The 14,567-nt window shown below is 48.0% G+C and overlaps 2 protein-coding genes across 2 annotated transcripts in view; both read left to right on the top strand.

The window, feature by feature from the left end:
• Positions 1-14,567, top strand: part of LOC144602868 (pre-mRNA-splicing factor ATP-dependent RNA helicase DHX16-like) — a 783,352-nt gene that overhangs the window by 580,545 nt on the left and 188,240 nt on the right. The gene's annotated exons all lie outside the window — the stretch shown is intronic.
• On the top strand, positions 1,319-8,640 carry LOC144602538 (E3 ubiquitin-protein ligase TRIM39-like). The gene is made up of 7 exons (XM_078415665.1): positions 1,319-1,729; positions 1,834-1,929; positions 2,418-2,498; positions 2,870-2,896; positions 4,270-4,292; positions 4,390-4,508; positions 7,935-8,640. Exons 1-7 carry the CDS (start codon positions 1,319-1,321, stop codon positions 8,462-8,464), a joined length of 1,287 nt encoding a protein of 428 aa, XP_078271791.1. The 3' UTR covers positions 8,465-8,640.

Genomic DNA, 14,567 nt, shown 5'->3' with positions numbered 1-14,567 from the left:
GAGGCGACGAAAGTGCAGGACCCATTAGAGCTGGCCACAAGAATAGCTTAGTTTAGTTTAATTTATTGTCACGTGTACCGAGGTACAGTGAAAAGCTTTTTGTTGCGTGGTATCCAGTCAGCGGAAAGACTATACATGATTACAATCGAGACATTTACAGTGTGTAATAATGACAAGGGAATGTCGTTTAGTGCAAGGTGAAATCAGTAAAATCCGATTAAGGATAGTCCGAGGGTCAACAAAGAGGTGGATGGTAGTTCAGCACCGCTCTCTGGTTGTGGTAGGATGATTTCAATGCCTGATAACAGCTGGGACGAAACTGTCCCTGAATCTGGAGGAGTGCGTTTGCATAGCTCGATAGGTTTTGCCTGATGGGAGAGGGTATAATAGAAGAGGGGAAATTGTGCCTAGGTCGACCCATTGTCGCCGAGGGAAGGTGTGAGCTGAAGACTGGTGCATGAGATGCAGGTGCAGTGACGGGGATTAGAATGAAGCCGGAGGGAGGTCCGGGTCCATCCTGATCCCGGGCTGTGAACGGGCCCAACAGGTGCAAGTCAGTTACACCCGAGGCCTCGTTAGCGCCGGCCCTGTCCCTTCCTCATAGAGTCACACTGTGCGGAAACAGGCATTTCGGCTCAACTTGCCCATGCCGACCAAGATGCCCATCGGTACAAATCCCACCAGCTCGCGTTTGGCCAATATCCCTCTAAACTTTCCTATCCATGTACCTGTTCAAACGGTGTTTAAATCCTGCTATAGTTGTGAACTGTTCTATATACCCACCACCTTCGATGTGAAAAGTTACCCCTCGTATTTCTAATAAATCTTTCCCTTCTCAACTTAAACATGTATTCTGTGGTTCTTGATTCCCCTAAAAGGACGCGATAAAAAGACTCCCTATTCGCCCGATATAATTCCCGCATGCTCGTATACAGTTCGATTAGATTATTCAGATTATCCCGAAGCCTCCTGCGCTCCATGGAATAAAGTCCTACCCTGCACAACTTCCCCCTTTCGCTCGTGACCTCGGGTCCTGAGAAAAATTCTCGTAAATCTTTCCTGCACTCTTTCCAGCTATTTGATCTGCCGTAGACTGCCCCAAGCCCTTCTCCCCGCTTTCGTCTCTATTCGAGACTGTTTAATGTCCAACTGACCCCTCCCTTCCTGGTGCGAGGTTAGTTGGGAGCGACCAGGACATCTTCACACTGAACATTTGCAGGCAAATAACATTCATTCCTCGAGACGGCAGCGTGCGCAGTGGACACTGCAGGGGGTCAGCAGCTCCGCGAAAGGGAACGCGTTTTGAGGCAGAGTTAAAATGGCTTCGAAAGGCCAGGTCGAGAGTTTAACCGAGGAGGTAGTTTGTCCCATCTGCCTGGATTTCTTCACCGATCCGGTGTCACTGGAGTGCGGCCACAACTTCTGCCGCTCCTGTATCACACAGAGTTGGGACATGGAGGGGAGAAACTCCTGCCCGGAATGTAGAGAGGGGTTTACAGACCGCACCTTCAGGGTTAGTTGGGCCTTGGCGAGACTGGCTGAGAAAGCTCGAACACTGAGCCTGAATCGGGCAGAGAAGGAAAGTAAACTTCACTGCGAGGAACATCAGGAAGAACTGAAGCTGTTTTGTGAAACTGACAAGAAGCTGATCTGTGTAGTTTGTGCAGCTGGGCGGGAACACAAGTCTCACAGCTTCATGCCGGTTAAAGAAGCTGTTGAAAACTACAAGGTAAAAACAATCCGATTTTGATCGCATCATTGTTTAATTCCATCTTTATTGTCTATAAAGGGTCTATAACGCTTTGATTATCTGATTTTCAATCACAATCCCAGGATCAGGTGAAAACTTCCATCCAGTCTCTCACAAAAAATAAATCTGGGATCCAGCGAATGGAGCAGCGACAGAAACAGAAGATTTACGGATTTCTGGTGAGGCTTTTAAGTTTCGATTTCCTGATCTTGTGCAGGTTTGATCCCTGTGATGCGTGTAATAACAGGGCAGCGCAGTGACACAAGTAGTGCTGCTGCCGCCTAGTTCTGGTGATCGGGTTCGATCCTGACCTCGGGCGCTGCCCGTGTGGTTCACGCCTTCTCCCTGTGACCGCGGCGGATTCCTTCCACGTCCCCAATACACGCTGGTTCAATGGTCAATCGGCGACTGTAAATTATCTCTGCGAAAGTGGTTGGTGGGCGGATAAATGGGAATTAATGTGAAAAGGAATAGGCAGCAGGGAATTGTATTGGTGGTGGAGGATTGATGGGCTATAAGATTACCCTCACGCCATTTTAGAAGCATTTAGACAAACTATTCAATTGCCAAAGCAAATAAAACATGCACAGGCCAAATGTCACCGTTGAAGTAGCGAGGAACCATAATCAGTGACATTATATATTGATCTTCACTTTTCAATTCACAGGAACATTCACACAACCTTCAGTCCAAGATCACATCCCAGTTTGCTGAACTGCATCAGATTCTCATTGACAAAGAGTATCACGTACTGGCAGATATCCAGGAGGAAGAAAATAAGATTCTAAATAAAATGGAGAAAAATCTTGGAGAGATTCAAGAGAATTTAAATTCCATTCAAGAGGAACTCTTAATGTTGGAGCAACAGATGGATCAAAAAGACAGTGTGGTGTTTCTGAAGGTGAGGGGTTACACTACAGTTTGGCAAAGTGAAATTGCACAGTCACAAAATGATGGGTGACATTTCAGAAATAAATGCTGCATTTATCTGTAATTCAGAACTGAGTAAATGTTCCCTCTGTTCCAGCTGTGTTGTTCCGAAACTAATTGGCCTCCCACATAATCTATGGGATCTCAGGACTGCCTGGCCGGAATGTAGAGAGGTGTTTGTATTCCAAGGACCACGAATGGGAAGAGTCAAGTCAAGTCAAGTCAATTTTATTTGTATAGCACATTTAAAAACAACCCACGTTGACCAAAGTGCTGTACATCTGATTAGGTTCCAATGGGGAAAAAAAAGAAACATACAGTAGCACGCAAACAGTTCACAGCGCCTCCTCAATGAGCCTCAAACACTAGGGAGTAGAAATAGGTTTTGAGCCTGGACTTAAAGGAGTCGATGGAGGGGGCAGTTCTGATGGGGAGAGGGATGCTGTTCCACAGTCTAGGAGCTGCAACCGCAAAAGCGCGGTCACCCCTGAGCTTAAGCCTAGACCGCGGGATAGTGAGTAGCCCCAAGTCGGCCGACCTGAGGGACCTGGAGTTAGAGAGGGGGGTTAGAAGATTTTTGATGTAGGGGGGGGAGTGTCCATTTAGGGCTTTATACGTGAATAGGAGGAGCTTGAAGTTGATTCTGTACCGTACAGAGAGCATTGAATATCTGGGATTCTCCAACCCAGAGACTCTGAGAGGTTTAACATGTTAGAAATATTTAAACCAGAGGAAGATACATTTTTTTAAATTCTGGGAATTTTAATCAAAGGCAATGGGGCAAAGAGGAAGAGTTCAGTCCTGGGCTAGATCATCCATGACCACATTGTGGGGATTAACATTGAAATCTAGAACGTTGCGCACACAGCAGATTGATCATCTTCATCCGGTTCCCATCAGCAGTGGGTGGTCACCTTGGGGAATTTGCTCGGTTTGTTTTGTCTACCTTGTTTCACCATAGAATGACATCCCATTCTACATCATAGATAGGCCGTTTGGCCAATCATATCTAGTGAAGATTTCTGCTCCACTCAACATCCGTCCCATCCACTCACCACACCTGGTAATAATACTCCAATTTCCGGGAGCCCTAGTGTGTTTACCCAGCTTGCACTTAAATTATCTCTGCTGTTGGCTTCAGTCCCCGCAATGCAAGTGAGGTCCATGTTCTCATGACTGCATTCCTTTCGGTATTTATTGAAGACCACGTTACATTTCAACTTTGATTATTGGTTGCCCCTTCAATTTGAGATATTATTTCATCCCCACCGATTTAAATCCATCTATAATCTTAAATTCTGTCTCATCATTCCTGACATCTTCTCCAGATGAAATCCCACCACCTGCCCAGTCTTTTAATTGTGTTCCATCCTCTCAGTTATGGCATCATTCTCATGAACATTCCTTGTGCTTTCCCCCATCGTACTGTGTCTTGTAAGGCAATATCCACTTTCTCCCTGCATGATGGTGGTGATAAGAGTTGGGAAATGGGAATTATCAGAGGGTTGTAGAAATATGGAGAAATTCTCACTGTCTGGATGAGGACGGTCCATCTCAGTCAATTGAGATTTTTCTTTTATTTCTTTCAGGAGGAAGCTGGTCGCAAGCGAAGGTAAGATATTATCTTGACGGAAACATTGTAAGTTTTGGTGGAACAGCTCAAAATATTTCTAATGCTCAGTTTATAACCAGCTGTTAAATATTTCCAGGGATCATGATGAAGCTAAACCACTGTTGGTGGTAGATGGGGCCTTGCCAATTGAAAAGTTTAATTTCCCAGTTTCATTCAACATGGCATTCAAAGACATATCTGATGACTTCAAGCAAGGTAAAGCTAATATCTTTTCCATTATTCTTGTTTCTGACATCTTTAAGCCTTACACCTGACGCCTTATCATTTCCCAGCCTTCTCCCCAAATTCCATAAACACAACTGCCCTGGCAGACCCATTGTTTGTGCCTACTCCTGTCCCACTGCAATGATTTCCACGTACTTCGACTCCATCCTCTATGCCCCCTGGTCTAATCTGTCCCAACCTATGTCCAAGATACCTCACATGCTCTTCGTCCCTTTAATGACTTAAAGCTCTCCGATTCTTCCTCGACTGCAGAACCATCCAATTTCCCTCTACAATCACTACTCTGCCTATCGGAGCTGATTCTCACTCTTCGTAACCTCTCCTTCGAATCCACCCACTTCCTCCAAGTCCAAGGCCCAAACCTGAAACTCCATCTCCATTACATTGATGACTGCATCGATGCTGCCTCCTGCGCCCGTGCAGAACTCATGGACCATCAACTTCACCACCAATTTCCATCCTGCACTCAAATTTACTTGGACCATCTCCGACACCTCCCTCCCCTTTCATGATCTCACACGTTTCATCACAGGAAATAGACTATCGATAGAAGTCGCATACAAACAACTATCTCAACTGCACTTCTCCTCACCCTGCTTCCTGCAAAAAAGACTCTACCCCCTATTCCCAATTCCTCTGTCTACGCCGCATCTGCGCCCAAGATGAGGCCCACATTCATATCTCCTCGGTACCCTGCAGCTCTACCCTTGCTCCCCCTCCCCCCAGTCGCAACACAGACAGAGACCCCCTTGTCCTTACCTTTCACCCCATCAGCCGCAGCATACAACACATAATCCTCGAAAATGTCCGCCACCTGCAACGGGATCCCAGCATTAGCCACATTTTCCCATCTCCACTCCATTCCACCTTCCGTAGAGACCGTTCCCTCTGCAACTCCTTGGTTAACTCATCCCTTCCCACCTAAATCACCCCCTCCCCAGGTACGTTCCCCAGCAGCCCCAGGAGATACAACACTATACCTCCTCCCTTGACTCTGTCCAGGAAACCCCCGACAGTCCTTTCAGGTTAGGCAGAGGTTCACTTGCATATCCTCCAACCTCATCTACTGAATCCTTTGTACAAGGTGTGGACTCTTATGCATCGATGAGACCAAACGCAGACTGGGCGATCGTTTCGCTGAACACCTCCGCTCAGTCCGCCTGAGCCTACCTGATCTCTCGGTTGCTGAACACTTTAATTCTCCTTCTCATTCCCACACTGACCTTTCTGTCCTAGGTCTCCTCCATTGTCAGAGTGAGGATAAATGCAAATTGGTGGAATATCATCTCATATTTCGCTTGGGCAGCTTACAGCCCAGTGGTATGAAATGTTGATTTCTCTAACTTCAGGTCGCCCCGCTATTCCCTCTCTCTCGCTATCCCTCCCCCACACAAGTCACACTAGTTTCTTGTTTTCCCGTAACAAACAGCTAACAATGGCCTATTTCCTACATCATCGTTATTTTTTGCATGTCTTCCATTCATTGTTCTATATCTCTTCATATCATCGCCTATATCTCTTGTTTGCCTTATCCCTAACCAGTCTGAAGAAGGGTCTCGAACCGAAACGTCACTTACTCCTTCTCCAGAGATGTTGCCTGTACCACGAGTTACTCCAGCTTTTTGAGTCTACCTTCGGTTTAAACTAACATCTGCAGTTCCTTCCTTAACAACATTAGCCAATACCTAGATGCAAAGATTAATTAATTTTGGACTGAAGGGAAATAGGAGATGTAATCTACCACTAAACTCATCAGCTGGAAAGCATCACAGAGTCAGAGGTTTAGCCTCTCCTGCCTTGGGTAAAATACTGTAGCGATTCACCTTATCTGTGCACCTTACATAGATATTATAAACATCTATAAAAGTATCCTGATGTGCTCTAAAGAAAAATGTTGCTGCCTGTTCAACGTCTCCTTATAACCCAGCTATTTAGACCTGTTGAAATTATCGTAAATCCTTTTGCACCCCCTCTAACTTGCTAAAGACCTTATGGTGTCAAACGCTTTACGTAACATCCTGACCTATGAAAGCATGAGCAACAAACACATTCTTCATCACCCTGCCTGTCACTGTTGCATCTTCCATGGCACTGTGTACCTGCACCTCGACATCTCTCCGTTCTATAAAGCTCCCTGTTTACTGTGTATGTCCTGCCCTGGTTTGTCTCAGCAAAGTGCATCGCCTCACCTTCACATGAATAAATCCCACCTGCCGTTCCTGAGCCGATTGGCCCAGTTCACAGGGATCACATTTACTCTCGGGTAACATTCTTCACTCTCCACAATGTCACCAATTTTAGTTTCATCTGCAAACTGACCAACCGTGCAACCTACATACAATCCCAATCGTTTATATAAATAAGGAGCAACAGTGGACTCTGTCTCCAGCCTCATAAACAACCCTCTACCAACATCCTCTGTCTGCGACCTTCAGGTAAATATTGCATTCCATCAGCTAGTTCATCCCGGATTCCATGAGATCCAATCTTCCAGAGCGACCTTCCGTGCGGTGTGCAAATGTTGCATCTCAGAGGGCAGTGAATATCTGGAATGTTGTGCCCAGGGTGGTGGTAAACGGCTAAGTTATTGGATATGTGCAACTTGGCTACAAATAAATATTTGATAGATTGAATATTTAAGATTATGGGGAACTCACACAGAAGAGGAACTGGTGCCAGGTTAGATCAGCCATGATCACATTTTACCAGATACTACCTGCCATCGCTTTCTGGACCAGCCTTACATGCGGAACATTGTCAAGTCCCTCAGTGAAGTTCTTATATTGGTTCACAATGAGATCAGTGTGTTAGTTGTACTCACCCATCAAATCCACCATGGAATCCCCTCTCCTTCAACGACCCCACAACCACAAGTCTCCACCCATTCTGCCTCATACCCGATCATTCAACCTCTGCTTCCATCCATGGTCCAAGCCACCCCTCCCTCTCTCTCACCCTCCACTGAACGAAACACGGGCAGGTCATCTGGCCCCTCACGTCTGCCCCCATTCACTATGATCATGGCGACTCCACCCCACACCTCTACCTCCTCTTTAACAACCTCAAATTACCGCTCACCTCAATCTCCTCTTGCTCCGAACTGCCTCCATATCTGAATAACCCGCTTCACTCCTCCATCCCCACCGCAATCTCGCAATCCTCCTCTCTCTCCGCACTCGTCCTCCCCGTCCACCCTCCCCCACCTCACGAAATTCCCCTCTCCATCCCTGGATTAAAAACTCTGGCAGAGATGTCTATTGTCCTTCTGATGTGGTTGGGGTGAAACCCCCGGAAAGGTTTCAGTTGTTTGCCTGCCTGCGCCTGAGGCTGGGGCCGCGCTGCCCGAGTCTCCCCCCAACCCCCGGGGACTCTCTGATTCTCTGCTTCTCCCCCCAGTCTCCATCACCCTGGATGTGGAAACAGCGCATCCGCGGCTCGAGGTGTCTGAGGATCGGAAGGGGGTGAGATGGACCTGGATCTGGGGGTGTCACCCTGACACCTGGAAGAGGTTTACAGCCCCGCCGTGTGTGCTGGGATCGGAGGGATTCACATCGGGGAGACATTACTGGGAGGTGGAGGTGGCGGGGAGTCAGGGCTGGTATCTGGGAGTCGCCACAGAGTCTGTGGAGAGGAAGAGACCGGTCACACTGATCCCGGAGACTGGAGTCTGGAGCATCAGGCGATGGGGTGACGAGTTTGATGCATTCACCTCCCCTCCATCCCGTCTCCCCGCCTGTCCCATCCCCGGGAGGGTGGGAGTTTATCTCAGTTACGAGTCCGGGACAGTTTCATTTTACGATGCGGACACCAAGTCCCATCTCCACACCTTCACTGAGAATAAATTCACGGAGAAACTTTATCCTTACTTCTGGCCTTCTGCTGTAAACTGGCTGAGGATCTGCTCCGGTTCCGCTCCAGGTGTGTAAAAGGGTCGGGTCAGGAGCGGGGCTCAGGGGCTGTGGGGCAGAAACCCGGTGGACAACAGGTCGGAGCTGAACGGCTCCCATTTAATCCCCAAATTCCGTGTTGTAAAACCCCAGTGAGCGCGGAAATAAAACCATGGGGAATGTAAATGTGGGAAGAGTGAAATATACAGCAAATAAAGTCCGTTAGTTTATAAAGAATGAAATAAAGTGTCACTCGTTTATTTAGTCGCAAATCAGTTTTATTGGCGGGAGGACAAAACAATACTTGCCTCGGTTTGCGCGGGGTTCAGTTTTACAGCAGTACACCTCTCTATCTCTCTCTCTGACTCCGTCCGTGGCGCTGATCGCGACTCAGCCCGTCGGTGAACCCCTCTCATACATAAACTTGAACTAACTTCTGGCTTACTGATGCCATCCTTTATAGAGGTAAGAAATCAGGTGTCGAAATAACCACCAGTAAGTCCTGGCCAGTAGTCCTGACCAGTCAGCTGAGGTTATAGTTTGAATATGGGGGCAGCACTACTGGCCAGGACTTATTGGTGGTTGTTTCGACACCTGATTTCTTACCTCTATAAAGGCTGGCATCAGCAACCCCCCCCCCTCCCCTTAGGGAACAAAGTGCCTCAGCCGCAGACTGGCGCGTAAAGCAATACACAGCGCTACAGACTTGGCGCGTAAAGGTAATACACACAGCGCTGCCGGTTTGGCGCGCAAAGGTTTATGCAGCGCTGTCAGCTTAACGCGTGGGAATTTAAACAAAGTGCTGTCGGCTGCAGCGCTCTGGGGTTTAAATATAGCGCTATGGGCCACAGACTGGGAAAATTAAGGTGTAACAAGGGTGACCATCCCTGTGGGGTGCTGGGGGAGTGAGATGCTGACGTTCAGCTGAGTTGTCAGTGACGGGAGTGGCGGCCAATGGGGGGGAGGGGGGGATGGGTGACAAGAGTGTCAGGGAAGGGGGAGCAAGGGGGTGGAGTGGGTGAGGGCACATGAAGTGGGTGAGGGAGGGGAAGATGGAGTGGGTGGAGAAGGAGGGTGAGATGGAGTGGGTGGGGGGGAGGGGGCATGGTGAGTAGGGGAGGAGTGGAGTGGGTGATGGAGGGAGGGAGGTGTGGAGTGGGTGAGTGAGGTGGAGGGGGTGAAAAGAGGCGTTGGGGGATGGAGTGAGTGGAGGGGGAGGGGAGTGGGGACGGGGAGGATGCTACATCAATGCAGGAGAGCTTTGGGCCCACCGGGGGAGGGACCCACCAGAGTGACGTGAGTAGCGGCCAATGAGGGGTTCCGCGCTTGCGCAGTTTTGGGTGGGTTGACCTTACTCCCGTGGTGCAGTGTGGCGGAAGAGGGTCAAACAAGATGGCCGTCGCCGCCGAGCTGCAGGAGAGGTTTCAGGTCCACGCCTCGCTCGGGCCGCATGGGGCCGAGGTGAGTGGCTCCCTCTCTCCTGCCCCATCCCCCCTCGCCTGCCCACGGCCCCGGGGAACACTCCCCGGCCGACAACAGGTCCACGGATCGTCAGTTGGGGAGGGTTGCTGCGCCTGCAGGAGCAGCCGCAGAAGAGATTTGGACCCAACGGATCCACGTCCGTCTAGTGTTATTTAATAGTTTCATGTTCAAGCTTGAACTCAACTCAATGATTCAAGTATATTTTGTAGTCATATGTACCAAGGGACGTTGAAATTCTATGTTTTTGCATGCAATCCGGTAAAGTACAGACCTTACCCGGGCAGTACACAAAAAGAGTTGCCACATTTTTGGCACCAGCAAAGTTGCGAGAAGTTCATGGACGAGTCTATATTTCCCTGCAGCGGCGAACCAGGTCCCGCCGCACGAGGCTGCAGGCGCCCCCGCGCCGGGTACCCATTCTTTCTCGGCTGCTCCCCGCCAGGTTGTTCTCGGGTTGGATTGATTCATGGCTATTTTCCCAACGTGGAAAAGTCAAAGGCGAGACAACATGGGTTTAAGCACTGGAGGAGGAAGTTTAGAAACATAGAAAATAGGTGCAGGAGTAGGCCATTCGGTCCTTCGAGCCTGCACCGCCATTCAATATGATCATGGCTGATCATCCAGCTCAGTAACCTGTACCTGCCTTCTCTCCATACCCCCTGATCCCTTTAGCCACAAGGGCCACATCTAACTCCCTCTTAAATATAGCCAATGAACTGGCCTCAACTACCTTCTGTGGCAGAGAATTCCACAGACTCACCACTCTCTGTGTGAAGAAATGTTTTCTCATCTCGGTCCTAAAAGACTTCCCCCTTATCCTTAAGCTGTGACCCCTGGTTCTGGACTTCCCCAACATCGGGAACAATCTTCCCGCATCTAACCTCTCCAACCCCTTAAGAATTTTATATGTTTCAATAAGATCCCCCCTCAGTCTTCTAAATTCCAGCCAGTATAAGCCTAGTCTATCCAGTCTTTCTTCATATGAAAGTCCTGCCATCCCAGGGCTCAATCTGGTGAACCTTCTCTGTACTCCCTCTAAGGCTAGAATGTCTTTCCTCAGATTAGGAGACCAAAACTGTACACAATACTCCAGGTGCGGTCTCACCAAGGCCCTGTACAACTGCAGCAGAACCTCCCTGCTCCTAAACTCAAATCCTCTTGCTATGAATGCTAACATACCATTCGCTTTTTCACTGCCTGCTGCACCTGCACGTTTGCTTTCAATGACTGGTGCACCATGACACCCAGGTCACGTTGCATCTCTTCTTTTCCTAATTGGCCACCATTCAGGTAATACTCTGCTTTCCTGTTCTTGCCGCCAAAGTGGATAACCTCACATTTATCCACATTATACTGCATCTGCTATGCATTTGCCCACTCTCCTAATCTATCCAAGTCACTCTGCAGCTTCCTAGCATCCTCCTCGCAGCTAACACTGCCACCCAGCTTCGTGTCATCCGCAAAATTAGAGATGTTGCATTCAATTCCCTCGTCCAAATCACTAATATATATTGTAAATAACTGGGGTCCCAGCACTGAGCCTTGTGGTAACCCACTAGTCACTGTCTGCCATTCCGAAAAGGACCCGTTTATTCCTACTCTTTGCTTCCTGTCCGCCAACCAATTCTCTATCCACCTCAACACTGAACCCCCAATACCGTGTGCTTTAAGTTTGTACACCAATCTCCTATGTGGGACCTTGTCGAAGGCCTTCTGAAAGTCCAGATATAACACATCGACTGGTTCTCCCTTATCCACTCTACTAGTTACATCCTCGAAAAATTCTATAAGATTCGTCAGGCATGATTTGCCTTTGGTAAATCCATGCTGACTTTGTCCGATGATTTCACCACTTTCCAAATGTGATGCTATTATATCTTTAATAACTGACTGGCATTTTTCCCACTACCGATGTTAGGCTAACTGGTCTATAATTCCCCGTTTTCTCTCTCCCTCCCTTTTTAAAAAGTGGGGTTACATTAGCTACCCTCCAATCCTCAGGAAGTACTCCAGAATCTAAAGAGTTTTGAAAAATTATCACTAATGCATCCACTATTTCTGGGGCTACTTCCTTAAGCACTCTGGGATGCAGCCTATCTGGCCCTGGGGATTTATCGGCCTTTAATCCATTTAATTTATCTAACACCACTTCCCGACTAACCTGGATTACCCTCAGTTCCTCCATCTCGTTAGACCCCCGGTCCCCTGCTATTTCCGGCAGATTGTTTATGTCTTCCCTAGTGAAGACAGAACCAAAGTAGTTGTTCAATTGATGTTTTCAAGGATGTTTTATTACACAGGGTGGTGGGTGCCTGGAGCACGCTGCTGGAGTGTTGGTAGAGGCACATTCGACAGAGGCATTGCATAATCTGATGTGGGCTGAAGGGACTGTTCTAGTTCTACGTGGCCATCAACAAAACCGACAGGCTCATTGTAGCTCCCATTTCCAACATTCAACGTTATTTTTCTCCCTTGAATTATTTTTCCAATTTAATTCCCTGCTCCCATTCACACATCCTCAGTGAGACCTATGCAGTCTTCGCCCGATCAACATCAATTCATTCGCTCTGATACAGCGGACTTACAACTCTTTGAATTTTGAGACATGCCGAACTTACTGAGACTTCTGAGGGATCAGAGTTCAAGTTTGTTCAAAAACACTTCATTTGTGCCCGTGGGGCAATTTACAAAGGCAATTTACAGACCCTATTGCTGGGGGGGGGGGGGGGGGGGGGGGGGGGGGAGAATCAGCAGGGTGAGCAGAGGGACAGGGGTGGTTGGGAGTTGAAGAGTTGAACAGCCTTGGGGTCAAAGGTTGCCCTTCTCTGTCCTTCAGCCTGGGCAGCGAAGCTGGCGTCCTGAGGTGAGCCACTCAAACGCAGTGAGGGGTCCTGTAAAATCATGCCAGCTGACCTTAGCATCTGCTGGTCGCATAGGGTGGACTGACAGGGAGTCCAGTAATTTTGGGACAGACTTCCAAAGATGTTAAGATGTAACAGATGCATTTCGAAGCCTCAACATTTTAAGCCGTGGATTTTTTTTTTTTTGCCGCAGGTGTGTTAACTGGTCACAAAAGTCACTTATCAAATCAGATTCTGCAATTGTCAAAGTTACAGCTGGTCTGTGGTCGCACCACGTGGCTTTGCTGCCATCTAGTGGCGGAACCAAGGTGCAAACACTCCTGTCCCACATTAACAGAAATGGTTTGGTGTAGATAAACAATAGGTGCAGGAGGAGGCCATTCGGCCCTTCGAGCCAGCACCGCCATTCAATGTGATCATGGCTGATCATTCTCAATCAGTACCCCGTTCCTGCTTTCTCCCCGTACCCCCTGACTCCACTATCCTTAAGAGCTCTATCTAGCTCTCTCTTCAATGCATTCAGAGAATTGGCCTCCACTGCCTTCTGAGGCAGAGAATTCCACAGATTCACAACTCTCCGACTGAAAAAGTTTTTCCTCATCTCAGTTCTAAATGGCCTACCCCTTATTCTTAATCTGTGGCCCCTTGTTCTGGACTCCCCCAACATCGGGAACATGTTTCCTGCCTCTAACGTGTCCAACCCCTTAATAATCTTATACGTTTCGATAAGATCTCCTCTCATCCTTCTAAATTCCAGTGTATACAAGCCTAGTCGCTCCAGTCTTTCAACATATTACAGTCCCGCCATTCCGGGAATTAACCTAGTAAACCTACGGTGCACGCCCTAAATAGCAAGAATATCCTTCCTCAAATTTGGAGACCAAAACTGCACACAGTTCTCCAGGTGCGGTCCCACTAGGACCATGTACAACTGCAGAAGGACCTCTTTGCTCCTATACTCAACTCCTCTTGTTATGAAGGGCAACATTCCATTGGCTTTCTTTACTGCCTGCTGTACCTGCATGCTTCCTTTCAGTGACTGATGCACAAGAACACCCAGATCTCGTTGTACGTCCCCTTTTCCTAACTTGACACCATTCAGATAATACTCTGCCTTCCTATTCTTACCACCAAAGTGGATAACCTCACACTTATCCACATTAAACTGCATCTGCCATGCATCCGCCCACTCACACAACCTATCCAAGTCACCCTGCAACCTCATAACATCTTCCTCACAGTTCACACTACCACCCAGCTTTGTATCATCTTAGATACAGCATGGAAACAGGCCTTTCGGCCCACCGTAGGTAGACATAAAAAGGTGGAGTAACTCAGCGGGTCAGACACCATTTCTGGAGAAAGGGAATAGGAGACGATTCGGGTCGAGTCCCTTCTTCCGACTGATAGTCATGGGAAAGGGAAACGAGAGATATAGACGATGATACAGAAAGATATAGAACAAATTAATGATGGAGTCTGAAGAAGGGTCTCGACCCGAAACGTCACCCAGTCCTCTATCCAGAGATGCTGCCTGTCCCGCTGAGTTACTCCAGCATTATGTGTCTATCTTCGGTGCAAACCAGCATCTGCAGTTCCTCCTTATATTTGTATGTTTACAGATTCTGTTGTGCTGCTGCAAGTAAGAATTTAATTGTTCTGCCTGGGACATGTGATGATTAAACACTCTTGACTCTTGCATTGAAAGCATTTGTAAATGCTTGTGCCTCCTAACTGCTGGTTAGCTCTTGCATTTTGTACATAATTATATTCTCGAGAAAACCTTCTTCAACAACTTC

This window comes from Rhinoraja longicauda, chromosome 19 (genome assembly GCF_053455715.1).
Source record: "Rhinoraja longicauda isolate Sanriku21f chromosome 19, sRhiLon1.1, whole genome shotgun sequence".
Lineage (NCBI taxonomy): Eukaryota > Metazoa > Chordata > Chondrichthyes > Rajiformes > Arhynchobatidae > Rhinoraja > Rhinoraja longicauda.
The sequence above is the reverse complement of the archived record's forward strand: the minus strand, read 5'-3'. Positions and strand labels throughout refer to the sequence as shown.